The sequence below is a fragment of the Ranitomeya variabilis genome, chromosome 6 (assembly GCF_051348905.1).
Source record: "Ranitomeya variabilis isolate aRanVar5 chromosome 6, aRanVar5.hap1, whole genome shotgun sequence".
Taxonomy (NCBI): Eukaryota; Metazoa; Chordata; class Amphibia; order Anura; family Dendrobatidae; genus Ranitomeya; species Ranitomeya variabilis.
In genome coordinates, this window is record NC_135237.1 from 500,416,075 (window position 1) to 500,434,591 (window position 18,517).

At 43.7% G+C, this 18,517-nt stretch overlaps 1 protein-coding gene across 5 annotated transcripts in view; it reads right to left on the minus strand.

The window, feature by feature from the left end:
* The window catches only part of NBN (nibrin), a 61,469-nt gene extending 43,917 nt beyond the window's left edge, over positions 1 to 17,552 (minus strand). The window contains exons 1-4 of one of the 5 annotated variants that reach the window (XM_077270800.1): positions 17,345 to 17,552; positions 12,869 to 13,002; positions 7,410 to 7,558; positions 6,815 to 6,974 (exon numbers count right to left, since the gene is read on the minus strand). In XM_077270800.1, coding sequence (XP_077126915.1) covers positions 6,815 to 6,974; positions 7,410 to 7,558; positions 12,869 to 13,002; positions 17,345 to 17,375 — 474 coding nt within the window. In that variant the 5' untranslated portion in view covers positions 17,376 to 17,552. Of the gene's footprint in view, positions 1 to 6,814; positions 6,975 to 7,409; positions 7,559 to 12,868; positions 13,003 to 16,766 lie in introns of all 5 variants that reach the window. The other 4 variants (XM_077270801.1, XM_077270802.1, XM_077270803.1 and 1 more) reach the window with 4 other exon arrangements.
* Positions 17,553 to 18,517: the final 965 nt, after the last annotated feature.

Sequence of the window (18,517 nt, forward strand, 5' to 3'; positions counted from 1 at the left end):
TAGCATTTTGAAACTTAATGTGTTTCAGACTCAAGTATCGTATGTACTGTTTAATGAACTGCTTTGAATACATTTGGAATTTTAACCTATTTTTTGGTGCTGGATCACAATCCTTCTCAAAAGAAATGGAGCTCTGTTACAGACAGTATTATGACGGTTGTCCATTCATTACATCGTCGCCTGAAGACAATAATAAAAGCAGTTCCGGCTTGTATGTTCCTTTATGTTTTGCATGGATCTACATGTGTCGCCACACCAAACAGCAAGAATCTCCTGATAGAGGTCGAGGAAAAGAACAGCTTTCCTCTTATGTCCAATTCGTCTTGATAGATGGATCTCCCTCCACTCATGCGGTAGGAAGGGGCTGACACTTCCCCCTCAGCCGATCTGCTTTCATGTCCACTCTAAAACACAGCAGAGTATAACAGAACTCATTGTCTTGCGGAGCCAATGGTAAATCTGTAGGATCTTCCACGTGGCGGTGCACTGCTGGCAGCATTATAGAAGCAGTATTATGTGCATTAGCTTAGAACGACGACATGTAGTCCATTCTCCATACAAACCTATTATGCCGCTATATACATGCCTTTCAATTGAAATCCAGCATCTCAGAAATATTAAGGATGCCAGATTATCAGAAGATCATGGCCAAGATTACACCGGACAGTGGCACTGATCTGAAAAAAAAAGACTAACCGGCTCACATTGCGGTCTTTGTGTGAACCGGAAGTCACTTTCTCAATCCACAGTGGCATGTAAAAGTTTGGGCAACCCTGCTCAAAATTACTTATAAGCAATTTGAAGATGAAATGATCAATAAATAGAACAAAGATAAAGATGACACATTTCCTTTGCATTTTAGGCAAAAAAAATATATATATTGTAATTTTATACATTTTTAAAATTACAAAAAGGAAAACGTGCCATTGCAAGTTTGGGAATCCTGCATGGTTAGTACCTAGTAGTACCACTTTTGAAAGTATCACAGCTTATAAACGCTTTTTGTAACCAGACAAGAGTTTTTCAATTCTTGCTTGAGGGATCTTTATCCATTCTTCCTTGTAAAATGTTTCCAGTTCTGTGAGATTCCTGGGTTGTCTTGCATACACTGCTGTTTTGAGGTCTAGCCACAGATTTTCAATGATGTTCAGATCAGCGAACTATGAGGGCTATTGTAAAATCCTAAGCTTGTGCCTTTTGTGGTAGTTTATTCTGGATTTTGACATGTGTTTAGGATCATTATTTATTTGCAGAAGCCATCATCTTTTCAACTTTTGCATACTTCTGACGCTGAATTTTATGGTGAGGATGCAGGAGAGGTTTTCTTCTGATGACTCCTCTAAGAAGGCCATATTTGTGCAGGTGCCTCTTAGCAGTAGAACAATGTACCACAACTCAAGAGTCAGCTAAATGTTTCTGAAGGTCTTTTGCAGTCAAGCGGTGGTTCTGATTTGCCTCTCTAGCAACCCAAAGAGCAGCTCTCTCTAAAATTTTGCTTGGTCTTCCAGACCTTATCCTGACCTCCCCACTGTTCCTGTTAACTGCCATTTTGTTAATTACATTTCACACTAAGGAAAGGACAACTTAAAAATGCTTTGCTATCTTCTTATAGCCTTCTCCTGCTTTGTAGGCTTCATCATTTTTAGAGTGCTAGGCAGCTGCTTAGAAGAACCCATGGCTGCTGCTTTTTGGCTCAAGGTTAGAGAAGGCTGGGTTTTCATAAAGCTGGAAAAATAAGGTCTGAAAGCTTGGTGAAAGTTATCGGAGGACACAAATCTCCAAGGGTACCCAAACTTTTGCATCAGCCCATTTTCCTTTTAGTAATTTTTAAAATGTAAAAAATGTCAATATATTTTTTTTTCCTAAAATACAAAGGAAATGTGTCATCTTTAACTTTAAGCTTTTTAGAGATTAATTCATCTCCAACTTGCTTAACCTCTTAAGCCCCGAGGGTGGTTTGCACGTTAATGACCGGGCCAATTTTTACAATTCTGACCACTGTCCCTTTATGAGGTTATAACTCTGGAACGCTTCAACAGATCTTAGCGATTCTGACATTGTTTTCTTGTGACATATTGTACTTCATGATAGTGGTAAAATTTCTTCGATATAACTTACATTTATTTGTGTAAAAAACAGAAATTTGGCGAAAATTTTGAAGATTTCGCAATTTTCAAACTTTGATTTTTTTATGCCTATAAATCACAGAGATATGTCACGCAAAATACTTAATAAGTAACATTTCCCACATGTCTACTTTACATCAGCACAATTTTGGAACCAAAATTTGTTTTTGTTAGGGAGTTATAAGGGTTAAAAGTTGACCAGAAATTTCTCATTTTTACAACACCATTTTTTTTTTTAGGGACCACATCTCATTTGAAGTTATTTTGAGGGGTCTATATGATAGAAAATACCCAAGTGTGACACCAAGTGTGACACCATTCTAAAAACTGTACCCCTCAAGGTGCTCAAAACCACATTCAAGAAGTTTATTAACCCTTCTGGTGCTTCACAGGAATTTTTGGAATGTTTAAATAAAAATGAACATTTAACTTTTTTTCACACAAAATTTATTTCAGCTCCAATTTGTTTTATTTTACCAAGGGTAACAGGAGAAAATGGACCCCAAAAGTTGTTGTACAATTTGTCCTGAGTATGCGGATACCCCATATGTGGGGGTAAACCACTGTTTGGGCGCATGGCAGAGCTCGGAAGGAAAGGAGCGCCATTTTACTTTTCAATGCAAAATTGACTGGAATTGAGATGGGACGCCATGTTGCGTTTGGAGAGCCCATGATGTGCCTAAACATTGAAACCCCCCACAAGTGACACCATTTTGGAAAGTAGACCCCCTAAGGAACTTATCTAGATTTGTGGTGAGCCTTTGACCCACCAAGTGCTTCACAGAAGTTTATAATGCAGAGCTGTAAAAATAAAAAATCATATTTTTTCACAAAAATGATCTTTTCGCCCCCAATTTTTTATTTTCCCAAGGGTAAGACAAGAAATTGGACCCCAAAAATTGTTGTGCAATTTGTCCTGAGTACGCTGATACCCCATATGTGGGTGTAAACCACTGTTTGGGCGCATGGCAGAGCTCGGAAGGGAAGGAGCGCCGTTTGACTTTTCAATGCAAAATTGACTGGAATTGAGATGGGACACCATGTCGCGTTTAGAGAGCCCCTGATGTGCCTAAACATTAACCCCCCCCCCCAAGTGACACCAATTTGGAAAGTAGACCCCCTAAGGAACTTATCTAGATGTGTTTTGAGAGCTTTGAACCCCCAAGTGTTTCACTACAGTTTATAACGCAGAGCCGTGAAAATAAAAATTATTTTATTTTTTTTTTCACAAAAATGATTTTTTAGCCCCCAGGTTTGTATTTTCACAAGGATAACAGGATAAATTGGACCCCAAAAGTTGTTGTCCAATTTGTCCTGAGTACGCTGATACCCCGTATGTGGGGGGGAACCACTGTTTGGGCGCATGGCAGAGCTCGGAAGGGAAGGAGCGCCATTTGGAATGCAGACTTAGATGGATTGGTCTGCAGGCGTCACGTTACATTTGCAGAGCCCCTGATGTACTCAAACAGTACAAACCCCCCACAAGTGACCCCATATTGGAAACTAGACCTCCCAAGGAACTTATCTAGATGTGTTGTGAGAACTTTGAACCCCCAAGAGTTTCACTACAGTTTACAACGCAGAGCCGTGAAAATAAAAAATCTTTTTTTTCCCCCACAAAAATGATTTTTAGCCCCCCAAATTTTTATTTTCCCAAGGATAACAAGAGAACTTGGACCCCAAAAGTTGTTGTCCAATTTGTCCTGAGTACGCTGATACCCCATATGTTGGGGTAAACCCCTGTTTGGGCGCACGGGAGAGCTCAGAAGGGAAGGAGCACTGTTTTACTTTTTCAACGCATAATTGGCTGGAATTGAGATCGGACGCCATGTCGCGTTTGGAGAGCCCCTGATGTGCCTGAACAGTGGAAACTCCCCAATTCTACCTGAAACCCTAATCCAAACACACCCCTAACCCTAATCCCAACGGTAACCCTAACCATACCCCTAACCCTGACACACCCCTAACTCTAATCCCAACCGTAAATGTAATCCAAACCCTAACCCTAACTTTAGCCCCAACCCTAACTTTAGCCCCAACCCTAACCCTAACTTTAGCTCCAACCCTAGCCATAACCCTAGCCCTAACCCTAGCCCTAATGGGAAAATAGAAATAAATACATTTTTTTTAATTTTATTATTTTTCCCTAACTAAGGGGGTGATGAAGGGGGGTTTGATTTACTTTTATAGCATTTTTTATAGCGGATTTTTATGATTGGCAGCTGTCACACACTAAAAGACGCTTTTTATAGCAAAAAAGTTATTGCGTCTCCACATTTTGAGACCTATAATTTTTCCATATTTTGGTCCACAGAGTCATGTGAGGTCTTGTTTTTTGAGGGACGAGTTGACGTTTTTATTGGTAACATTTTCGGACACGTGACAGTTTTTGATCACTTTTTATTCCGATTTTTGTGAGGCAGATTGACCAAAAACCAGCTATTCATGAATTTCTTTTGGGGGAGGCGTTTATACCGTTCCACGTTTGGTAAAATTGATAAAGCAGTTTTATTCTTCGGGTCAGTACGATTACAGCGATCTCATTTATATCATTTTTTAATGTTTTGGCGCTTTTATACGATAAAAGCTATTTTATAGAAAAAATAATTATTTTGGCATCGCTTTATTCTTAGGACTATAACTTTTTTATTTTTTTTGCTTATGATGCTGTATGGCGGCTCGTTTTCTGCGGGACAAGATGACGTTTTCAGCGGTACCATGGTTATTTATATCCGTCTTTTTGATCGCGTGTTATTCTACTTTTTGTTCGGCGGTATGATAATAAAGCGTTGTTTTTTGCCTCTTTTTCCTTACGGTGTAAACTGAAGGGGTTAACTAGTGGGACAGTTTTATAGGTTGGGTCGTTACGGACGCGGCGATACTAAATATGTGTACTTTTGTTTTTTTTTATTCAGATAAAGAAATGTATTTATGGGAATAATTTTTTTTTATTATTTAGGAATTTTTTTTTTTATTTTTATTTTTTTTACACATGTGCAATTTTTTTTTTTTTTTTTTTTTTTCTTTTTTACTTTTTAAGGCTACGTTCACATTTGCGGTCTGCGCCGCAGCGTCGGGCGCCGCAGCGTCGCCGCATGCGTCATGCGCCCCTATATTTAACATGGGGCGCATGGACATGCGTCGCACTTGCGTTTTGCGCCGCATGCGTCCCTGCGGCGCCCGCGTCCGGGCGCAGAGGACGCAGCAAGTTGCATTTTTGCTGCATCCAAAATCAATCAAAAAAAGGACGCATGCGGCGCAAAACGCAGCGTTGTGCATGCGTTTTGCTGCGTTTTTGTTTGCGTTGTGGCGCCGACGCTGCGGCGCACAACGCAAATGTGAACGTAGCCTTACTTTGTCCCAGGGAGGGACATCAAAGATCGCTGATCTGACAGTTTGCACAGCACTCTATCAGATCAGCGATCTGACTTACAGTGCTGCACGCTTACTAGCGCCTACTCTGGACCCAGAAGTAGTCCCTGCAGAACCCGGATGCAGCCCCGCGGCCATTTTGAATCCGGGGCCTACAGGGATAGGAGGTAAGAGACGCTTGGAGCAACGCGATCACATCGTGTTGTTCCGAGGGTCTCAGGGAAGCCCGCAGGGAGCCCCCTCCCTGCGCGATGCTTCTCTATACCGCCGGAACACTGCGATCATGTTTGATCGCAGTGTGCCGGGGGTTAATGTGTCGGGGGCGGTCCATGCGATAGTCAGCTGACACCCGGCCGCGCTCACCCCCGAGAGCGCGGCCGATCGCATATGACGTACTATCCCGTCGGTGGGAATTAAGGCCCACCCCACCTCGACGGGATAGTAAGTCATATGGGATTAAGGGTTTAACTGTTCACAATAATAGCGATTTTGACCAGGGGTGCCACTGTACACCTATGGAAACTCGTTCTGAGGCTTCATACACTTACACTGATGGAAGTAACACCACCCGGCATAATGGCAAACAGGCAAAGCTGAAGGGCCACCTCATGGGACCCAAACAGGTCTGGAAACTGGAGAAGACGGTGATTGGTAAGTATTTTAATGCACCATTAAATGTAAATTAGGAGGGATTATGAAATAAAACATTTACAGAAACTTTTTTTTTTTTTTAATCTGCCGGAATCTCCATTGGCATACAGCAACCGTCAGATCCAAGCCTCCAATTCTCAACGCGTAGTCCCATCTTAGACATTTATTGCATATGCATGGGATGTGTTAAATGTTTTTTTTTTAGAAGACAAAGTCACCCCGATGCACAATGACAAAATAGATGCATAATGGGCAGCATGGTGGCGTAGTGGTTAGCACTATTTCTTTGCAGCGTTGGGGTCCTGGGTTCAAATCCCACCAAGCACAGCATCTGAAAAGACATACTGATAGGGGATGTAGATTGTGAGCCCCAATGGGGACAGTAATGAGGTCTGTAAAGCGCTGTAGAATACATGGCGGTATATAAATAAATGTTCTGCATTTGAGGAAGATTTATCAACCGTGTCATAAAATGTTTTTTTTTTACCTGATGGTGAAAAATGGAAGTAAACCTATTTCAGGAACCATCATTTGGCTTGGAAACTTATATACATATGTGTTTTAGTAAAAGAACATTTTTGAGCCCATACTTTTATTTTTCAACTAATTTCCATTAAAATATTGATTTATTTTGCGGAATAAATCTCTCTACTGGATTCATTTACCTTGATAGTCACTTTCACAGATGTCATAACCAGATGTGTGCAGTGCGGAGTCCAGTTATTCACAATGTGGCCTCCTAACGACAGCACGGACTGGGTTAGAGAACTCTTCTCTGAGCCATTTAGACAGGAGGAACAAGCCACCAGGGGCTCATATATCACCCTAGAGGAAAGCACAGGAGAACATCATACAACCATGACCTATGTACTTCATGCCTAAAACAGACTTACATCCCGTCAGGAAAAAGCAGAGAAACTTTTTCTATACAAAACCTTGTGAAAAAGGCTGCCCTACATTACCCTGACGGGATCCCATTCTATCTTTTTCACCACTTTGAGTGCCAAGTGAAACATACGTCCTATACCTAGAAATGCTAAACACATAAAAATGATAACCAATAGAAATAAATGTATATTTTTTTAATAAAATACACAAATATTACCAGCTTCATTTAGTTACAATGATCCTGTACTTAGGACTATGTAAGTAGAATAACTAACCCTATAATACATTTATACAGTTTGGTCTCCACATATTTCTTCTAATTACACTGAAAAAAAAAATAACACACAGCCTCAGTAACAAAGACGCTCTTACTTGAAGGTGCTGTTATAGACCCCAAATGTGATCTTGTCTCCAGATTTCAGGGGCCTGGAGCTGCCAATCTCCATCTTTTCTTCATTGATAAAAGTGCCATACTTCGAGGAGTCCTTAATCGTTAGAGTAGGGATTATGTCTGGTTGACCCTAAATAAAAAGCACAAGACTGGATGATACCGTGTGACTACTCACCACCTCGTCTGATGCTCCCTGCTGCCATTTATACTCTACAATGAACCTACACGTACATTCTTACTAAGCTGGCTGAGCAATATTTTGCAGGTTTCCTATCCATAAATTCAATGATGTCATCACATCCAACACTGATTACATCACAACTATTTTTCCCTCTAGAAGAGATTCAGCTTTTTCTTGCCACCCCTTGAACGGAGGTTCACATCATGTTACATTGCCATATTGAGAGAAAAATAAGATTGTCGCTGCTGACAATAAGTCTAAAACCGTACACCATGCACTCAGATCTAGTGATGAGCGAATGTGCTGGGATAAGGTGTTATCGGCGCATGCTCGGGTGCTAACCGAGTGTCTTCGGCGTGCTCGAATACTATGTGCGAGTCCCCGCGGCTGCATGTCTCACAGCTGTTCGGCAACCACAACACATGCAGGGGTTGCCTGTTTGTTAGGTCGAACAGCCGCGAGACATGCAGCCGAGGGGACTCAACAACGTATTCGATCACGCCGGAGACACTCAGCACCAGAGCATGCGCCGATAACACCTTACACATTCGTCACTACTCAGATCTACCAGATGTTCTAAAGTGTGGATGACGGTACAGAAGCGACTATAGGGTTCAATATTTGTTTTGCCCACTATGGTTTAATCCTTACTTAGCACGTTTACATTTTTTACAAGAAGAGGTATTTTGGGGGAGGTTGGGTATCAGGTAAATTCAGGTTCTGCAAAGCAATCTAGTAGCTTGTGTAAAATGATTCGCACGTCTGAGTCTATCGGCCACTGCAGTGGGACAGCCGCCTCTTACCGGATGGGAGATGGGGACACCAAGCACAACAGGGTCTTATCCAAGGAAGGAAATTGGTTATCGGTGAAAACAGGGAACTGCTCACCCATCGGGGTTGTATTAGCCCACAATGGAGGAAACAAGAGGAATACGGCACCACGTTAACCATGATAGCTAAGATCTTTCCTCCGGTGGCTCCACGACTTTCAGCTTAGCCAACGTGGTTAGAATCCTCCCCGACTCACTCAGGGTTACAGGACGATTTAGGACGGTATTTTCTACTAAGTTTCTCCCCTTTACTATTTATTGTTCCTTTTCTTCCTTTTGATCAATTAAATAAAGAATTCGATACTATAATCACGCCAATACTTAGACATCTCTCCTTTCCCCAACCACAGGGACAATTACCTTTGTCCCTTGTTTTTTTTTACCCTCAAACATTGCTTCTTTTTACACACTGATTACATTTTTTTTTTTTTTAAATCCACACTTCATCAATATAAATATTTTACTTCTTTGATACATATATTGTATATTATGGTTGTATGAAACGGTTAATAGGATGTAGCAATTTTCTAGCATCTTGTAACTTTATTGAAACTGTACTGGCATTCAGTCACATGTTTGTTTGAGGAGAGTTTCCTCAGTCCTTTCAGTGCCCCCCCCCCCCCCTTTTTTGTTAGGCTATTTATTCTGTCCTGATTTTTTTATTACTTTATTACTGTGGTCCCCAGAGGAAGAAGTTAAGCTGTGAAACACGTAGAGAATAAACCATATGGACAATTGTTCTTTCCTGGTTTCTTTCGTTCTACATCAGTAGCACGGACTAGCACCCCCACTCTCCTATGTATGGCCTCTTACCTGATGGCATACTCTTCTTTTGATTAGCCAGCCTGGCCACATCGTTGTTGTGGCCTGATGCACATGTGATGTCGCACCAGACTTGCTAATCAAAAGCAGAGCCACAGATGCTGTCTGTTAAGAGGCGGTTCACCCGTTCTCGTCTGGTAACCACAGACCACTGTCGTGGCCACTGGACTGGGATGTGCTAATACATTCGCACTAACTCGAGTACCGAAAAAAGCCAATTTTCTATATCTGAAGCTCCGCCATGCAGAAATGTGCTCAGTTTGGGAATATATAGGCATCTACTAGGTTGTCGAAATTGGAGATGGCCTTGGTGACCACAAATTTACCTAAGGCAGACACATTACTACAGTCCTTTTCTACCAAACCACTTGATAAGTTAAATGGCTGTCGGACGTGCCTGACTTGACAGAGGAGGATTGGCAGAAGGTTGGGGGCGATTACTACACTTTAGTTGTGAATGCCAGAGATATTCTGATTCAATCCAAATTCCTAAGTAGGGTGTATTACATGTCTGAAAGGCTTACAGAAATACGTGCCAGTCCGTGTGATTTGTGTGTCAGATGTATGGCAGAAAGTGGCACATTCTGTATGGTCATGTTCTAAAATTACAGAAACAATTAGATTTTCCTAGGTTCCAGTCTCCTCAGGTTTACTTGATATAATGGTTGACGTAATAACCAAAAACCACGAAAAGATTTTTTTTAGTTTTACATTTTGTACAGGTAAACCAATGATTATGGCCTGGCAGTCATCTGATACACAGTGTTACTCACTGGGTGCAACTCATCAATAAATATGTTCTGCCGTATAAGATCTTGTACGCCAACAGGAAATGTGCAGACAAGTTTGAGAAAGTATGGGGGAGGTGGTTGGAAATGACAGATACAGCTCTAAGTCTATGTAAGATCATATAGAAGAAGGAATTTGCTCCACAGTGATCTGGTAACTTCCCAAGTTCACGATGAGGACAGCTCGTTTGGAGGGTCTGAATGGAGGAAAACATCAGGACTATATTGTCTTATATCTAGGCATGTTGCAGAGGGCTATAAAGGATAAGCATGCATTACTGTGGTGGGATGAACCTCAAAACAGTTTGTGATGTATTATGTTTATTATTGCATTATATGAAAAACTCAGCAAAAAAAAAAAAAAAGAAAGATCTAGACTGTATAGCTACGCGCAAGACATTCCCTCTGCCACCGAGTCCTCCTCACTCCTGACATCTATTTTTCTGCCACTTCTCCAGTAGTTACTGTATTTGCCGTGCTGTGGAGACAGAGCTGGTGTCCATTTTGGTGGAGTCGGTGCAAAATGGACCGACTGCTAAAATGTATAATAAATTGGGTTCAGTAGTTCAGTGCAGGATGTGCTGTAAATGTTTTCAGAATAATCTGGGAAAGTTATGAAATGTCCTATAAATGTCTGTTCTTTTCCTGAAATAAGGATCGTGGCTTTTAGTGGAGAAGAATTTGTGCTGCATTTTATGCAAATGCTCAGCAGTGACCAGAGCTGTGGAGTCGGAGTATGTACATGCTCAGTACGGAAGCAGTGCTGTGGAGTCGTGGTATGTACATGCTCAGCAGAGACGACTACTGTAAAGTCGGGGCATGTACATGCTCAGCACTGAGGCAGCACTGTGGAGACAAAGTAAGTACATGCTCTGTAGTGCTGAGTGCTGTGGAGTCGGAGTATGTACATGCTCAGTAGTGAGGCAGTGCTGTGGAGTCGGGGTATGTACATGCTCAGTGGTGAGGCAGTGCTGTGGAGTGGAGTATGTACATGCTCAGTAGTGAGGCAGTGCTGTGGAGTCGGGGTATGTACATGCTCAGTGGAGAGGCAGTGCTGTGGAGTGGAGTATGTACATGCTCAGTGGTGAGGCAGTGCTGTGGAGTCGGGGTATGTACATGCTTAGTAGTGAGGCAGTGCTGTGGAGTCGGGGTATGTACATGCTCAGTGGTGAGGCAGTGCTGTAGAGTCGGGGTATGTATATGCTCAGTAGTGAGGCAGTGCTGTGGAGTCAGAGTATGTACATGCTCAGTGGTGAGGCAGTGCTGTGGAGTCAGAGTATATACATGCTCAGTGGTGAGGCAGTGCTGTGGAGTCGGGGTATGTACATGCTCAGTAGTGAGGCAGTGCTGTGGAGTCAGGGTATGTACATGCTCAGTAGTGACCAGTGCTGTGAATTCTGAGTCAGAGAAATTGAAAAGTTGACTATAGTCGACTGCTGAAAGAGGGTCCTCATTTGGAAAGAAGTCGGCAGAGTTTATTAATTTCTGCCAATTCTCGAACGATCTTTCTGTAAAGAACATTTCCAGAAGGATCGATCATCCGGAGTCACTGAACGTGCCTGGCCATGATTAAAGACTCGTGTGTCCAATAAAGACCATGATGTGAATGAGCACATTCACGTAACGATCATTCACCAGATGACTGCTCGTTCCAGGACTCTTCTACCTTTATCTCCAACCTCTTATATATTGGAGACTCATCACTGGCATTCACCCACTTACATCAAATCTACATTGCGATTTCAAAGGTAAAACACGGACACCAATTTATCACACGTGCAAAATACATCATGAATGTGAGTGAAGTACTGCAAAGAACTGCAAAGTGTCTTCTGCAAAGTGTAACTATTACTTAAAGAATTAGAAAGTGTGGGAATATTCAGTTACGGTAATTAGAGGGGGTTAGCAGAGAGCGTGATGTTAGTGTGGTATGGAGAAGTCTGAGTGCACAAAAACATAACGACACAGCTGCAAACTTCTGTATTGTCTATCAGGAATGTATCAGCAAACTATTGACTAAAATAAGAAATCTTGCAAATTTCACATTGGTCCCTAGGCCTAATACTAGAATCACACTTCCTGTTCTGTAAAGAAAACTTTTCAGCAGGTTCATTATCATTACAGACATGATTACAATGAAAGGTAGCACCTCTACTCACAGCTGGTAACACAGGATCCACCATTCAGATGATGTCACAGTTCACTTCCCCCCACTCCCGACACATTGACATTTGCCCTGATAACAGGATGCTTAGTAAATGCTTCAAAAAAATTCAGTAGGGTCTGAATCAGCCCATTGCTGCTAATGTTTATGCATCCAACAAGCAATAGAAGTCTAATATTCAGCCTGTCGGGTCTGATATTGCTATTATCCTGCAGATATAGGGAATATGGTGTTGCCCTGCCACTGTACTAAAAGTGAAGTACTCAAAAGAACATGAACTTTATTTCTCCCGGGAGCCGCCGACTTTCAGTCACGGCTGGAGCAATTACAGTCACTGCTCCCAGCATGGACAGTGGCAGCTGAACACACAGCCCGGCACTGACTGACAGCCAGCTCAGTAGTGCATCAGCACAGAGTCAGCTGTCAGTTAATGTCGGGGTAAGCTTGCATGACTGAAAGCCAGCAACTCCACGGAGAAATAACATTCAATATTTCCCAAGTGCCCCACATTCAGTACAGCGCCTGGGAACCTTCAGAACGCTGTTAACCTGGAGGTTAACCCCATATGATAGGGGTTAATAGTGTTATTGGATCTGATAGGTTCCCTTTAAGTTTAAGTTAAAACAACAAGTATTTTCCCGATGACAAAACTTACCAGGCTGGAGAGCAGGCGGCTAACAGAAAATGTAGCATGAGCTCTGCTAATGGACTGATCATCTCCAATCAATATTGCACAGTTCTTCCGCCCCACAATGTAGTCAGTATCGGTCAGAAAGTGATAGGTCAGTGCTGGTAACGAAAAAAAGAACATAACAATGGAGCAGTAATGACAGCAGCAAGAAACACACGAGCAGGATTGCCTAGGAAAACATAGTATTGATACTTAAAGAGAATCTGTCAGCAGGATTTCATCCCCCAAACCACAAGTCTTTAGATGTGCATATCTTTTTCAAATAAAAGTCCAGCAATACACGGCCAGTTCGTTCTTGCATTACTGAGGAATCTGTGTTGAAACTGATATGTAAAGGGCTACTGTAGATCTGAAGCCTCGGTCACTCCAGCTATAGTCACTGCCCAGCACCACCTCCTCTTCCTTCTTGACTGAAGTCACACAGCATAGAGGCCATAAGTCAAGGAGGAGGTGACAGTGAAGGATGGGGAATAGAGATGGAGTGACCGAGGCTTCAGATCTATCATAGATATTCAGCCGAATTTGCATATTAATTAAAACGCTGACTTCTCAGTAACTATTGTATGGATTGGCCATATAAAGGTATTGTTGGACTTGTCCTTGAAGGAGCTACATGTACATATAAAATAGTTCTGGGGGAGTGAAATCCTGCTGACTGCTCTGAATGATAATGTACAGGTAGCTCTGTAGTATGGAAATCCTGGAGAGTATCCTGACGATTCTCAGATACAAGCTGTTATTGTCACTGCTAGATTGGAGATTTGCCATAACACAAGACATAACAGGGAGACTGCCCAGGATGCACACACAGCAGGATAGGGATCAGTAGGGATCTGATGCCTCTCCGAACAGATCTGCTATAGAAAATGCTTGGATCGCCTGTGAAATAAGTCTAGAGCATCTTGTCTTCCTAGAAATGTATTAATAAATTGAAAACTAAGTGTCATCATCAGCTTATGGTGTGTCCCTACCACCTATTGTGGGTCTTGGAGCTTAGGTGGCACCTAAAAGGTCCCTTTTGGCAGATATGAGAAGACCAATACTATTTAATACCCGTGTAATGCCATTAGTCCTTACACAATCTTAGGGCATATTGGAATTTTTTTTTCCGTAAACGAAGAAACAATCTTCTGAGAAAATGTTCAGATTACTGTCAATAAGTATCAGGCTGCCACTCATGACAGTGGAAGTGGATTTTTCTGCAGATACGAAAACCACGGCACTTTGGGGTAAACACGCAACAAGTAACCACACATGGATTTACCCCATTAAATGGAGCTAATGTGGGTGCGGACAAGACGGCAGATCAAGCGGCAGACCCGCGCAGCCACGGTGCGGCAGACCCGCGCAGCCACGGTGCGGCAGACCCGCGCAGCCACGGTGCGGCAGACCCGCGCAGCCACGGTGCGGCAGACCCGCGCAGCCACGGTGCGGCAGACCCGCGCAGCCACGGTGCGGCAGACCCGCGCAGCCACGGTGCGGCAGACCCGCGCAGCCACGGTGCGGCAGACCCGCGCAGCCACGGTGCGGCAGACCCGCGCAGCCACGGTGCGGCAGACCCGCGCAGCCACAATACTGCAGATCAGCTCCTATTTCAATCATACAGCGCATATATCTGGCCACTCGTGAAGCTGGTAACAGCGGGCTACCGGGTGTTAGACCCCAATAATCTGATATTAGTGACCTATCTTAAGGATAAGTCATTAATATATTATATGTAGTAAACCCTATTAAGTGCAAAGGCGAGTGCTGTACAGCCCAATACTATCAAGTAGCATTATCGTCTCAGTAATTGCATTACAAGGGATTTCTAGTCCAGCTCGCCTAATCTGCCAAATACCAAGAGACCTACACAAAGGACGCACAGAAGAACCAGACCTTGGGTCCTGATATAATGCTAATAAAATACAGATTCTTAAAAGGGATCCCGACGATCGATATCTGCTGCCCAATCCGTGTGATCTCAAACTTTAGAAATCCGCCCGCTGCGCAGGAGTGACAGGTGTCTGCCTATATGGGCACATAAGCAGAGACTTGTCAATCCAGGGCAGCGTGAAGGAAAAACTATTAATATGTTATCTGCTGAAACATGCTATCTGTAGGATAACCTATAACTTGCTGATTGGTGGAGGGGGACCTGTATGAGAGAAGTGGCCGGGCCCACGCACCACAACTCAATTCATTCTCTATGGGAATGACAGAGCTTCGCAAGTACAGCACTTGGCTTTTCCGTCAATACGCCAAAAGAAATAAAGAAGATTGCACACTTAAAACATAACACATGATACAGATGACCTATGAATCGATCAGGCTGGATGTAAGTGGATGGAGCTGAGCAGCAGAGCTATGCACAGTGTGGTGACCGCTGTACTTCAGCCCTACGCTTATATATTCATTCCAAGCCGAGCTCCAAGACCGGAGAACGGCCACAACACAGGTAATGGAGCAGCGCTGTAAGGATCTGTTCTCAGTTTACATCCAACCAACAGCTGAAGGGGAAACGCAGGTGCCAAACCATCCCAATCTGATACCAATGACCTAAAAATATCATTAAATTGGCGCTTTACTTTCACTAGTCTAGTCAACCCTTGGCTTTGATAACACAAACGTGGCACAATTATCAAGGTGACCATATGAGACTCGTGTAGTACCATGCATAGGTCCGATTCTATTCAATATGACCCAAGTACGAAATTCCTGCACTACCTAGTGTGACACCACCTTCACAAAAGCAGAGGGAATGTACATTGGTGATTTCATGTTTGCTTTAAAAGTATTGTCTGAAATTAGGATTATAAATTTAAAAAAAAAAAAACACAATCCTCAGGCCGGGTATGGTGCTGCAGGTAACAATCCTCAGGCCGGGTATGGTGCTGCAGGTAACAATCCTCAGGCCGGGTATGGTGCTGCAGGTAACAATCCTCAGGCCGGGTATGGTGCTGCAGGTAACAATCCTCAGGCCGGGTATGGTGCTGCAGATCATCATTTTCTTCTCAGCTAAATAAGGAGAGCCTTTTACTTCCCTATATCTTTACGGTGGTTTATCAGGGTTTTTCAAAATTTTGTGATATCGCATTGCCTATTGTAAAGCATCATGAATCAACGGCTGAAATCAGAAATAACCCACATGACCACTGCAGACAATCTCTGTCCTCAGTGATGACGTGTTAGGGTAGGTGCACACGATCAGTAATCGGCAGAGCTCTGGATGCAGCACATGTCCACTGCGTCCAAAGCGCTGCTGGTTATTGAACGCAGGCGAATCCGTATGTGTTCATTGAACCGTGTGATACATTGTACGGGTGAAATTTATTGAAATCCCATCCACTATGCTGTAACATCTGGACGCTGCGCATGTAAGCAGCATCCAACCCGCAGTGTTTACTGATCGTGGGCACCTACCCTTAGACTTACACGTCACCTATGAGACCAGTGTCTGTTTGCAGGTGTCTGCTAGGCAGGACGTCATCACTAATGGCGCCCGTCCAGATTGTGGAGCCGAGTACACATTGAAATCTGCATGTGTCCACTGTGGACGTGCCAGGAATTTTGATGCAATAAAAAGTGAAATCTGCAGGGAAAATCCACATGTTGTGAAACTAAAATTTGAACTGCAGGTCAATTTCAGATTTTTTGCAGCATATGGATTCCCAAGATCCAGGGCGAATCCCGTGTGCACGTCCTCGTGGTCTCCTGTTCTACCTTATGCACACACACATGTATGACCAGGAGACACACAGGAAGGACGCTCACACAGGATGCTAGCAAGGTACTTAAAGCCCCGCACCAGGGTGGTTTTTGTTATTTCAATGCTGGAGTGCTGCCACTAATGTAAGATCCCTGAGCCTAGTATTATACTTACCAGCCACCGTCTTCAGCTTTTCCCGGCGGCGCTCCGGTCCTGAGCCACCATCTTGTGACCACAACCTCTGACCGGAAGTCCTATGTAACGGTCACAAGCTCTCAGTGTAAGCCTAGGGCCTTGTTCTGGCTCCCATGGACTTACATTGGGTTGTGACCTCCGGCTCGCCCTGCAGACACCGGAGAGATCTGTCGGGTCCCAACCTGCAGAAGACGACCGGAGCGGTGCCGGTAACAGATGAAGATGGAGGCTGGTGAGTATAACACTAGGGGAAGGGGACTTAATTAATTAAGATTAATGGCAGCACTCCAGCGATAAAACATAAAAAAGTGCAGTAAACTCCATAGAAAGAAATAGCAAGGTAATGTACATCACATAAGTGCTGCACTGCCTCATGTGCACGAGCTCCAACCTCAGGCGCCTGACTGGTCACTACAGGTACAAGACCGCCATACTCCTCCAGTACTGCTCAGCCCCAGCAGCTCACACTGTCCCCCACTCTGCACATCACCCGCGGGCGGTGACATGACGCCCTGCACTCATTACCTCCCGCACTCATTACCTCCCGCGCTCATTACCTCCCGCACTCTCCCTCTTCAGCTTCCACATTGCTCCTCTCCGTAGGTCGCACAGTCATGACGTCACGCACTCCCGCTCTGTCTACCGTACAGATAGAGCGTGTTACGTGGGCGCCACCTGGTGGCCATAGGTGCGCACGACAAGGCACACTGTGCTAGTGAGATTTCTCATACTGCCCCTGTGCCGGCAGAGCCCACCACCTCACACACACGCATTCATTTTAGACGCTTATTTATGAATAAACTTTTCAACATTAAGTCCAATCAATGAACTCAAACCTGACACGTTCCCTGTAAGGCCATGTGCAGACGATGAGCTTTTGGTGTTGCAGACTTTTGCAGCATTTCTGCACCTATAGTGTGAATTAGATTATCTGTGTTTTTCTTTTTCATGGTATTTTTGTACTATTGTTTTTATGGGTTTTTTTGGAGCTGTGGATTTTGTCTCTTGTTATGTTGTGTTTTCAATAAAGCTGCTTTGTTTTTGATACTTCCTGGGATTTGGCTTTGACAAAACTTTATTGCTACAGTCATGTGCGGATTCCATGTAAGGCTTCTTTTACGCTTGCCGTGTTTTTGCGGCCCCAATAGATTTCTATGGGGCTGCAAAAACAGGCTGTTAAAATTTGTCGGAGCGCCTTACGCCGGATGGGCCGTATTTACGGCCGTGAAAAAATATTGAGCCTGCTCGATATTTTTCACAGCTTATGGACATGGCCCCCATTGAAATCAATGGGGCCGCAAAAACAACAGAAGCTTGCCCAGTGTGTTGATTTTGCGGAACGCTGTATTTTTGCCAGGACACTCCCATGTACTTCCTGTTTATCACTGCGAAGGCAGTATTTGGCAGTTTTTTCCTCAGTATTTGTTAGGGGCTTCCACGCTGCGTTCAGGCTCAGTGGTCCCGTCGGGGCTTATGTCTGAGCCCCCCACAAAACAGCACTCAGATTATAGCGGTAGATGTATATTTTAGGGTCGATAATGGTCTTCTGCCCCTCAGCCAGGTATACGTGTCCGGGCTGATGACGAGCAGCTGAGACGGGACCAGCGGCATCCGGTGCCAGATCTGGGACAGACGAGGGACAAGTCATCGGAAACAATTCCCACTGTTCACATCACACTGCGCCACTTACTGTAATGTGAACAGGGTCTAAGTCTGGCAGAAAAAATGTA